An 11,268-nucleotide genomic window follows, 5' to 3' on the forward strand; every position below is an offset into this window, starting at 1 on the left:
GTTATTTTGGAAAGAAAAGGCCGGGAGCAAAAGCCAATTTGTCACTTTTAGCAATGTTGCCAGGTAAAACTTCACCTTAGCTAAGTATCACTTAATTGACAGCCGTGCAAAGCTGTCTGTAGTTAGGGTTAACGTTAATCCAAAGTTATCCCTAGCTAAGAATAAATTTTAAAGAAGACTGGTGCAAATGGCCGTATAACAGATAAGTGTTGACAAGTGGACGTTTTAACCTCAAAATTTAATGCTGAATACAAATATGAAATCAAAATAGGGCTTTCCATTAAAAAAAAGCCAAGATATCGTCGATTTTCTATGTTTCCAGAAGCGTAGCCATTTTAAAAAGAACTGCATATAGACTTGCAGCAACCGATTATGTCTGGCTACCAATTTTGATTTCATTCTAAAAAACTTTTTTTTGTATGCTTGTTAATAAACAATACACATATAACTCGTTTTGCTTTTAGTTTAGTTAGGGTTTAGGCCTCCGTTAAAAAATTATTTCTTTCAAAAGGTTCCGTCACCAAAAAAGTTTGAGAACCGCTGCACTAGACCATAAAAAGAAGTTATTCTGGATATAACGTTGTCTCAATAATGGCTTTTGGATTTTGGAAATTTCTGATGATTTTGATCCAAACTCGGCAATTTATTTAGAAAATCGCTAGTCAGTTCGCCAAACTCACCTTGCGCTACGTTTATTTTACGGTAGACATAATCGTTTTTGGCTCAATGGTTATGTCCATTAAGAAAATTACCGAATTTGGAGCCACGAAAATCCAATACCGAAACCGAATATCCAAACCGAAAGCCTTTACTGAAACCCCGTTATATCTAGAAAAACTCACTGTTTTTTGTGATTTATGGTCTAGAAGATGTTTGGAAGTTGTCGTTGATTAGACTTTTAGATTGCTCTTCATTGGAGCCAGCGGCGCGGCGCATTATACCCAAAATAATTGTTAAGCTATAATAGCATAAAGTAGCCTTTTCAATAAATCCAGCACCAATTACGTTAACATAATTTTAGTGAGTTTTATTTCAGTTTGAAATATATACCTCTTAAAAAACACCCAGATCTAGATCGTTTTGCACATATCTGTGTAACTTTGATTATATCTTTACAGATATTCTGGTTTTTATCAGTTTAGTATACCCACTCTAATTATTAAGGATCCCGAGCTAATTAAGCAGATAACTGTCAAAGATTTCGACCACTTCAGTGATCATCGTTCATTCGTAGATGCTGACGTGGATCCATTATGGGCTGGAAACTTATTTGCTTTGACAGGTTCAGCTGCACCAAAAATAAAAATCATATAGTATTTTTTTATGTTTTTCAGGTCAAAAATGGAAAGAGATGAGAGCTACTCTGAGTGGTTCATTTACGAGCAGCAAAATGAAAAATATGTTCCATCTCATGAACGGTGCTGCTGAAAATTTTGTTAATTTTTTTTTAAGCAAAAATGAAGAACTTATTGAGGTAGAAATGAAGAATACGTTTACCAGGTAGAAAATTACAGTATCTTTCTAAGAAGTGCTCGGAATTTGAACAACAGATGAGGTTCCAAATTTTCGCTAATAACAATTTCAGATTTACAAACGATATAATTGCCACAACAGCTTTCGGCATCGAAGTAGATTCGCTCAAATATCCAAACAACGATTTCTATTTAATGGGAAAGCGGACAACAGATTTTTCTTCTCTGTCCAGACGCTTGCGATTTTTCGCATTCCTGATGGTGCCTAAACTGACCAAGGTGAATAATCAGCTTTAAAAACGTTTATTTTGCTTCCAGTCAAATTTCAATTACTTTAGCAACTTTATTTCAATTCACTTCTTCAGAATACAGACTAATCTTTGATAAGTACATACTGTAACTGCAGATTCGAAATGTCCATATTTAGTTGGATTTACTCAAACACGCCCTAGTGAAACATTTCCCTATTGTTATAATGCATGGTGTTAAGGCTCCTATTTGAGTTTCAAATTAGTTCCGTAATTTCAATTGCAGTTTTTAAGTGGCGGGACATTAGAAGTACCCACTAGAAGGCGCTATGCAAGTTCTGCTGTTTAGTTATTTTTCAGCAAACCGTTTTCATGGTATGCAAAGTAGTTTACATTAATTTTCTTATTAACTTCCATTTAGATTCTTGTGTAGGCGTCCTGGATTTTATTTCCATATTGATTTTTTAATTGTTTTTTCGTGCAATCGTTATGCATTACGTGATGGTAAATTCCTGAACGGACGTTTGTTAGGCAGCTGATAATTTGCCTCAGTTTATTGGCTGGCTCGTAACTTTGATTGTTTTTCTAAATTTTTGATAAATGTATGACTTAAAAGGTTCTGATTCTAAGCAGGAAACTGAATCGCTCAGATACCTTTAAAAAAATCCTCCGTAGTGAATACATAATGAATTAAATGAATGGGACCTCAGTACATTTAAATTAAATTATTAAATTAAAATTACCAATTGGTTGATTGATTAATTCGGAAATATTCCCAAAACTGGCTGGCTTATCGACATCAATCAAGTAAAAATGTCGTTTAGTCGAACATTAAAAAGTTTTAATAAAAAATATCGTAACAGTAGAACATATGCGGAGTTATCCTAAAAACTGAATAGCAGATGCCTAAAAGCTAGAATTTGGAATTGTCCTAATCCAGCAATAATTCACTACGGAAGTTTGATTAAATCCCATAATTTTCATCTTCTTCTTTATCTACATTATGTTTCAGTTTTTGAGAATTGGTCTATTTGACAAAGAAATATCATCTTTTTTCTATAAAACTATTAAAGAGACCATTCAAGTTCGAGAAGAAACAGGAATCGTTAGACAGGACATGTTACATTTATTATTAGAAGCAAGAAAAGGAATTCAACATGAACATTCTGATGCTATTGAAACAGGTTTTGCTACTGTCAAAGAATATACACAGTCTGGTATGTATCACTTTAATACACATAGTCTATATTTTATATCTATATTTATTTATTAATGTATTTGTTGCTCGAATTAACCCCCGATGGTTCCAATATGTATGGCGGACTATCGATATGTCGTGACTGTCTAATCCTATGTCTTGCAAAGTCTGTATTAACTTCTCGTGTTGAATGCGGCCGTAGGCCTTTTTATAGTGCACACAGCAGACGAACATATTTCTCTTTACTTTCAATAATCCTTACTGGCGTATGGTTTATCCCATGATACTATAACTAACAGTATCATGGGTTAATCCTCTTAGTTTCAGTATCATGGTTAATCCTAGCATGGCTTCGCATGTTCCTATGCTCCTTCTAAATCTTCTTATCTTATAAATACATAGATGTGGCATTTAGTGCGTATGCGGTTGGAGATGTTTCCCACATATACTTGCTGCGTGGCTCATAGAGCACACAAAACTCAAAAGGTCCTGTAGTCTTCACATCGTCTCGATTTTTTTCTTTTTTGGGAGCGGGACTTATGTACAGCACGCCCAGTCATCTGGCAGGCTGGCAGTGTTAAGTTACATTACTAAATAAATCTCACTATGTATGCAGTTTGATTGAAGATACTAAAAGCCAAACTGATTTTAATTTTTGCTGATCTTCATCAAAAATATATTAATAAATATAATTGATCTCAATTTGTGTCGTCTAAACTCGTACATGAAATACGATGGAAATTATTTTATGGCCCATCAACTTTTGTAACGTTTGTACTAAAATACCGTTTATACTTAGCTTTCAAACATTTGAATACCTACCCGAAACATGCTTACTGATTGATCTTTATTTGAACTTAGGCTGTAAAAGGCCTATTAAAAGGAAACCACATATACTTCTTCCTTCAGAAAACCATACATGCTGCGATATTCAAAAATCTCTTAAAGCTCAACAGTTTTCTTATAATAAATATAATAATATAATTTGTTTTGTGAAAAACAGTTATTGGCAGTTAATTTGCATTCTATTTTGCGTTCTATCGGAATGGGCACGTCGTACGGACAGGAAAACTTCTCTTGCATCAACTGGCTTAACATGACTCAAACAATAAGATCTTAATATCAGCAGGAAATCAAGTCGTACGTCGAAAAAGGCGCTTAAGTTCAGGGACAACCGCGATCTGAAAACCGGCAGCCATTCTGTGCTCAGCCTACGGTCTCAAAACACGTCGCCCTCTCAGAAACAGCGGGTATTTGTAAACCAGGAGGAAACTGTGAGTCCAGGTCTGGCGAAATGGCAGGAAGCACAAGACCAGGATGGCTACCAGGGGTAACACACACGCTGAGTTCCCGGAGTAACGATGATCTGAGAATCTGGTGGAAATTCTGAACCCATGCCTGACGAAATGGCCGGAAGCGTGAGGAGACCAGAATGACCACCATCGATGGTAAACATGGTGTTTTATATTACCGCAGGCAGTGCGAAACATCGCTGAATGGGCTTGGAATGATGGGGAAACATGACAGATTGAAAATCAACCAGAAATTGTAACTTGCACCGGTTTCTTAATAAAGAGATGTCGTCACATCAATGAGTCCTATGGCTTCGTATACTGGAAACCGGATGACATAGTCATGGTCTACGAATATGGGCACTGTCCCTTATTTACTGCGAGTCGGGCAACTCGTGGTGTTAATACGGGCTGGAATTTTTCGGAGTGCTGCTTGCTTTCGGTATCGGTGCGGATGAATATCCGCGGAAAGAAATCGGTGGGGCCGGTAGGGAAATGGACTGTGCGTCTCTATAACCTTTCTCACCTCTCCCACTTGGACATCCACTGCTAGTAGAAGCCCTTTTTGGTAGATCATTCTCGGAATTTCGTGGTGTACGTGCGAGATATCATTACAATTGTAAAATTCTATTAATAAGTAATTAAATGTCCTATATATATATTCACCTGCCGGCTTAAATTAACCAGACAGAAAGAAAATTTTAGTAGGTAACTTTCGTTACAATATCTACTTCCGGTATAACCGAAATTGTGGCCATATTGAAAACATTTTAAACCGCATGCCCCCAATGACTTCGGTACACCGTCCAATTTAAAAATTGCTCCTAATTAGTTTGCCATATATCGATCGCGGCGGTTCCCGCTGGGACACCCTGTATATGCACATCTATTTTCAGTGATCTAAATAACATATTTGTGTGTGTTTAAACTGAAATTATTTGTAGGTAAAGGGCGACAGTTAATTAATTTAACAGATACTGATATAGCTTCCCAAGCAATGATTTTCTTTTTTGCTGGGTTTGATACTATTTCAACTGCTATGTGTTTTGGTTCATATGAACTGGCAGTTGACAAAGAAATACAAAATAAACTAAGAAGTGAAATAGTTGAAGCACACAGGTTAAATGGTGGCAAAGTAACCTATGACTCTTTGCTGAAAATGAACTATATGGATAAGGTGATATCCGGTAAATATTCCAGAATTTGTTTAATTTACAGAGCCATATTAAAACAAATTTTCCCTTGTGTAAAATGTTTTGTGTAACGAGTTCGACCTAATATTTGCCGATCATTCTCGGGTTCCTTATGAGTTTCTATCATTGCATTCCATAACATTCATAATTAATTCCGAATATTTACTTATTGGTATATCAACATAAAAAAAAGATGAAAGATTTGTTACTGGAATATTTTTAAATTTTTAGAGATTTTGCGAAAGTGGCCTCCTGCAGGGGCAGTTGATAGAGTTGTTACTAAACCGTACACTATTGAACCAGTGAATGCCGATGAAACACCAATCAATTTAAAAATTGGAGATGTCATTTGGATTCCAATTTTTGCATTTCATAGAGATCCGGAAAATTTTGAAAACCCTACAAAACTCGACCCCGAAAGGTTTTCAGATGAGAACAAGAGCAGTATCAAACCGTACACATATCTGCCTTTCGGCGCTGGTCCTAGAAACTGTATTGGATCAAGATTTGCGCTTTTAGAAATTAAGGCTTTATTCTATCATTTGCTGCTGAACTTTGAAATAGAACCAACTAAAACAACTACAGTTCCTTTAAAAATATGTACCAAATCATTCAATCCTTCAGCAGAGGGTGGTTTTTGGTTTGGACTGAAACGACTTAGAAGCAATTAAGTTGATTGAAGAAAACAAATCAATACTGTTGGTTTTGATGGGTGCTATTTGTGTATGAAAATATGTTTTGGAAGCTTGTAAAATAATTTTATTTAGATTATATTCAATAACTTTTTATTATTTGCCAGTTCAACTACCGATGGTGGCTCTGGGAAACGTCAAATTACTCGTTGTCGAGTGACAGTTAAGACTTCTCTATTTCTAGGAGTTGATGACATTTATAACATAACATCCTTTTCGATCTGTTTCTATTTATTTAAAAGCTTGCAAAAGTTGATGAGAACAAAACAAATCACAATCACATGTAAACACCAATGTGACACCAATGTCAGTAAAACATGTGTCAAATTACTACTTTACTTTTTGTTATAGTTTCATCCGCCAGGGAGCGTCTAAACTTTTGAACTCGAGAATAACAACTTTATGTTAAACAAAAAAGTGTCAAACAGTGTTTGATTTGTTTTAGAATGTTTCGAGCGTTTCGGGTACTACGATATTGCTACAAGAATTATGTGTTTTTACTATGCCTTCCCCAAAAAATATGCTCCAGAGGTCCTATACTTTTTTGTTTGTTTCCTAAAGATGTTTCATTTGGTAACAACAGATTTTAAACCCGATAATATTTTGTGTTTTATTTTCTTTCTACCACTTATTCTTTAGTTAGAAAACATTAATCAAATCAAAAAAGCTCAAATTAATCGTGATTTTTAGGAGATCAGCTAATCCTCATCGCGACACAACCTGTAGATATCGTAAGCATAGCCAGTTGTTACAAACGCTTCATTATTGGTTAAGCCTTAATTCAGGCTGAAGATTCAGAATAATTATCTATTATCTTCTTCCTTTGTAATAGGTATATCTCCTGTGTATTCTGCAACTTATGCCTCCTGTGATCCGAACGTCCAGCTCTCACCATTTTCTAGCGGTCTCCCAGGTGGTCGGGACGCGTTGGGTTTTTGTGTTTGTGCCCAACTTGCTACTATCCCTCCCAGCATCGTCTTCTTTCTCTTAGCCGCCTCACTATGTCCTGAACCTCAGGTTCCTCTCTTATAATGTCGCTCTGCATTCTATTCTCCAGCGTTTCTCCTCGTATTGCTCTTAGGACTTTCATATCCGCTGTTCTAGTTATTGATTTGGTCCTGTTTCTGCTGATGTTTCTCTGACGTATGGACCTGATGAATGTTTGTAGATGCGAACTTTGCTTTGCTTTGACATCAATTTGTTTCTTTATATCACATCTTTTAGGCACTCTAGGCGACAAGACATTAGAAAAATGTCCTTTAGTTCGCCATCCTGAGCGCATTGGAACCGTGATAGCCGCGGAACCTTACAAGTGGTACCTATTAACAACTATTTTTAGATCCAGCATTATCTTTGTGCTCAAACACAGACATTCATTGTTTCACAGACGCATCTCAAGAGGCATACGCAGCCGATATCTATTAACCGATACCTATGAAGTGCATCTGTTATGTGCTAAAAGCAAAATTGCTCGAGTAAAGAGAATCGCAATTTCTACATGAAAGTTGTGCGCTTACTTACTTGGTGCACGAGTGTGCAATATACATCAGGGGTCACGGTGGATCAAGACGGAACCAGATCGGTTGCAGGTTTTGTATCACATCCAGCGTCAATAGTCCAAAAATAAACCGATTTGGATTCCTGGGATTACTGGAATAGAAAACAGAACCCAAGAGAGAGAGAGAAATTCCCACTGTGAATACTATTTTAAATTCTTCAATTTGGTGAAGAGGGCCACAATTTCGCAAACTATCTACCTCTGAATGCCATCTACAAGACAATTTACCCCATTAAACAATTTACCCGAAATGAAAAAGTGCATTAAAATATTATCAGTTCAATCAAACAAGTTTTATGTAATGAAGTGTGTATGTAATTAAGTAAATAAGTCCATTCACTTTCGACAATTACGTTTTCATCAGGGCCGCTAAAAACAAAAAGTAACTGTAAGTACCCTGGAAGATATTGAGCAGCCGAAACTAAGCAAAACAAAACTTACTCGTTAAAACAGAGGCAAACATCCCAAGAGCACCGAACAAAACATGTCAAACAATCGTAAAACAGTCGAAATTGGGCAAAAACTGGTTAAAACGGTCTAAAATGCATAAAACTGGACACAATACAAGCACATAACAAACTTGCAAGAAACATCCCAAAGTTAAAATTAAAATTATAGCAAAAACAATTAAAATAAAATTAAAAGAACTTGACTGGTCGGCCCTATCAGTACGGCGACCAGTCTGATAAAGCTGGCCCAAAAACAACGGGCAGAAACATTTCACATTTGTGCATTGGTGGAGGAATCAAATCTGTCCTTTAATTATCTCCCGTTTTTGTTTATTATTTAAATATAAATAATATATACCTTAATTATATCCCTTCTTCTTGTTATATTATCAGTTATTGAATGTTCTTATTATTCCCTAATTACTAGCTACTCAAGTTTAATGAAGCTCACCCGAGTTGCAGCCCTATGTATTAGATTGAGTAGCAATTTAGTCAATTAAAGGAACAAAGTAACCAGAAAAACAAGTCGTTCAACTGGAACAGAATTCAATAAGGCAAATATGCAGTTAATTAAACTGGCACAGAGTGAAACATGTTACCCAAAGCAATGAACGAATTTTAAGAGACGGAGGACGACTTTGAAATACACATTTTAATCCATCTTGGACCACATTTACTTGTCTCAACAGTAATGCAATTATATTGGCCCCCTCGCAGTCTTTCCGAACAAGTGGTAAATAACTACCAGATTCCCGCATCAAACCTACTTTTCAAAGTTGCTGGAATTGATTATGCAGGGCAGTTTTTAATACTGAACAAAATGGAAATAAGCTCTAAATACCAATGCTTTAATACCAAGACACTTCATATTGAAATTGTCGCTTCTTTAACCAACCACATCATGTTTTAAGCCTGCGCCTGCCGCTAACTGTTTAGAGAAGAGGATTATTCAGATTGAGGATTTCATTTTTGAATTAATTTCTTCAGAATTATCAATATTCTAGTATCAACGCGACAAACCAACATAATATTCACTGAAAATTTAGACTACATGAAGAATGTAATTAAAGAAAATAAATGTTATTGTTTTTTTATATCAATGCTTGACGTCAATAGTTGCATGTAAGAAATGAGACCGACGTAATATCTGACGTGGGCCTTATTTCTGACCATCTAAATTGCACCCGTACAGAACGATCAAACAACCTTTGGGATCAAGACAATACAGTGGAAGTAGAAAGTAACACTGATAATGAATGTTCGCTGGCTGAACTATAAAATCGACTTATAAATCGTAAAAAATGAAACGAAAATTTAAATAATTCTTTTCGTATATTAATGGACACTCCCGAGGCGCGAAGCTCTAAGTTATCAAGCTCAAAACTTACACAAAACATGTTTCAGCAGGTTAATCGACCCAACCAAGTACCAACAAAATTAGCAAATCAACTTTTCAAAGCACAACTTATAAAAATAATGCATGCGTTTTGTTCGCTATGCCGAGGATCACATGTAAGTGATATGAGGCGCTGTACTTCTTTTACAATATTACCTTCTGTGTATGGGGACGCATGTATCTCATAGGAATCATTAGCAAATAATTTTACGCCTAAAAAAGAGTACTAGAAACAAACTCTTATTCAATATGCGGAATTGTTTCAAAACATATTTAGAAAAACTCAAAACAATCTTTAACACTTACTTCTTCAAAGTGAAGTAGTATGAAACTTACGATGTCAGAAGAAAACCATTTACCAGGAATTTTTTCCCGTCGTAATTTGTTTGCTAAAACACCTTACATGGCGCATTGAATGTTTGAATATTTAACACTTAATATTTTGCATATTCACCGTATCTACTTATAAGTGACATAAACAACAATTTACTGCGCTACTAGAATTCTGGCCCAGTTTTCAAAAGTCGGAAATTTTTATGTAGCGCTATCTGTGTTTTTTTCTAGCTCTGTCTAATTATCGTTTTCAGTCTCAACACTTATGTTGAGTTTGTTGTTGCTATATATTCTTCAATTTTCAAGGCCAATGGAATAATTGTCAAGAAGTGGAATAATACCTAGAAAATGTCTGGAACACTTTATCTAATCAATTCCATTGGGAAAACAAAAATAGACTATATTATATGAGACCTATGTAACGTTGTAAGCCTCGCATTTCGAAATCAGTAGTATAATCCACAGACGGGTTTGTGCTTTCGTGTCTATTTTAATTTAGGGTAAGTACCAAATAGTTTTTACATTTTATTAATTCTCTTCATAATTAATTCTCTCGGAAAGTCCAACCGTTTGCTTGATTGTCCTGATCCGCGTTCCGTAGTCCAATTAAATGCAGTTATAAATTAACAGTGCAAATCATACTAATCTATGCAATACAGATAATTGTTATTTTAAATTTAATTATTGGAATTAATTTTCAATTAAGCACCCACATTGATAGCACGCAGTGAAGAGTATGAAGTATAAATTTTCGACACAAAAACTAAATATACAGGGTGTCCCTGAAAGGACAGTACAACGCTTAACAAATTCCTTACCCGAAGATAAGACAGCGATGGAGAAAAACTTACCAATATCCAATGTTGCTGCATTTTTCCGCTACAGGACGCCAGAGTTCTCAAATTAATATAGTTTTTTTTAGATAATTTCTAAACGCATTTATCTATTTTCAGTAATTTTTTAATGAACAGTGTTGCTACAAAAATTGACGTGTTTTGACCTAAGCGTGATATTTTTTTAATGCGTGAAAATATTAAACATGACGCTTGATTCGTTAGTAATTGTTCGTACTTTTGTAACTCCCGGTACAAATAATTGAAACTTATTTCTGCCACTAGCTGGTTTCCGTTTCAAACTTTTTCGCCTCTTGTAAAATTTTTGTCAGACCTACAGTTTCTGTAGAAATAATTATTTACGATCCCTTTTGCAATTCAGAGTTTGAATTATTTAGAACAAAAAAAACATAGAACAGTATTAATTCTGAATAATTCAACTAATTTTAATTAATTGAGCAAATGTTCAAAGTGTTGATCGTTTTCCCCAGCACAGACTTGTTTTTAAAAAATCTGTAGCATTGAAAATATTTTCCTGTAACTTGCCTTCTGTTTTCTATCTTCTGTCTGTGTAACGGGGAAATCAGACACTTTTGATCATGTT

The 11,268-nt window shown here is 35.3% G+C and overlaps 2 protein-coding genes and 1 long non-coding RNA gene across 7 annotated transcripts in view; 2 read left to right on the forward strand and 1 right to left on the reverse strand.

Annotated features, from left to right (window-relative positions):
• Nucleotides 1-6,694, forward strand: part of LOC109541199 (cytochrome P450 9e2) — an 11,356-nt gene extending 4,662 nt beyond the window's left edge. For both annotated transcript variants that reach the window (XM_048670619.1, XM_048670620.1), the window contains exons 3-8: nucleotides 1,119-1,282; nucleotides 1,335-1,500; nucleotides 1,586-1,751; nucleotides 2,733-2,937; nucleotides 5,155-5,397; nucleotides 5,635-6,694. In XM_048670619.1, the coding sequence (XP_048526576.1) occupies nucleotides 1,119-1,282; nucleotides 1,335-1,500; nucleotides 1,586-1,751; nucleotides 2,733-2,937; nucleotides 5,155-5,397; nucleotides 5,635-6,074 (1,384 nt within the window). In that variant the 3' untranslated portion in view covers nucleotides 6,075-6,694. The remainder of the gene's footprint in view (nucleotides 1-1,118; nucleotides 1,283-1,334; nucleotides 1,501-1,585; nucleotides 1,752-2,732; nucleotides 2,938-5,154; nucleotides 5,398-5,634) is intronic.
• A 569-nt stretch (nucleotides 6,695-7,263) lies between these two features.
• On the reverse strand, nucleotides 7,264-10,112 carry LOC109533746. Of its 4 annotated transcripts, none has more exons than XR_007282489.1 (4): nucleotides 9,805-10,112; nucleotides 9,655-9,711; nucleotides 7,617-7,865; nucleotides 7,264-7,550 (listed from the first exon to the last, which is right to left on the reverse strand). It is a non-coding gene; the product is annotated as an uncharacterized LOC109533746 (long non-coding RNA). The 4 variants fall into 4 exon arrangements; XR_007282491.1 differs by having other exon boundaries at nucleotides 7,613-7,865; XR_007282490.1 differs by having other exon boundaries at nucleotides 7,264-7,745.
• Nucleotides 10,113-10,247: 135 nt separating this feature from the next.
• The window catches only part of LOC109541198 (cytochrome P450 9e2), a 12,286-nt gene continuing 11,265 nt past the window's right edge, over nucleotides 10,248-11,268 (forward strand). The window contains exon 1 of the mRNA XM_019909983.2: nucleotides 10,248-10,331. The gene's annotated coding sequence lies outside the window, so the exon portion shown is untranslated. The remainder of the gene's footprint in view (nucleotides 10,332-11,268) is intronic.

This window comes from Dendroctonus ponderosae, unplaced genomic scaffold, assembly GCF_020466585.1.
Source record: "Dendroctonus ponderosae isolate FM_Combo_2020 unplaced genomic scaffold, Dpon_F_20191213v2 Dpon_F_20191213_1, whole genome shotgun sequence".
NCBI lineage: Eukaryota > Metazoa > Arthropoda > Insecta > Coleoptera > Curculionidae > Dendroctonus > Dendroctonus ponderosae.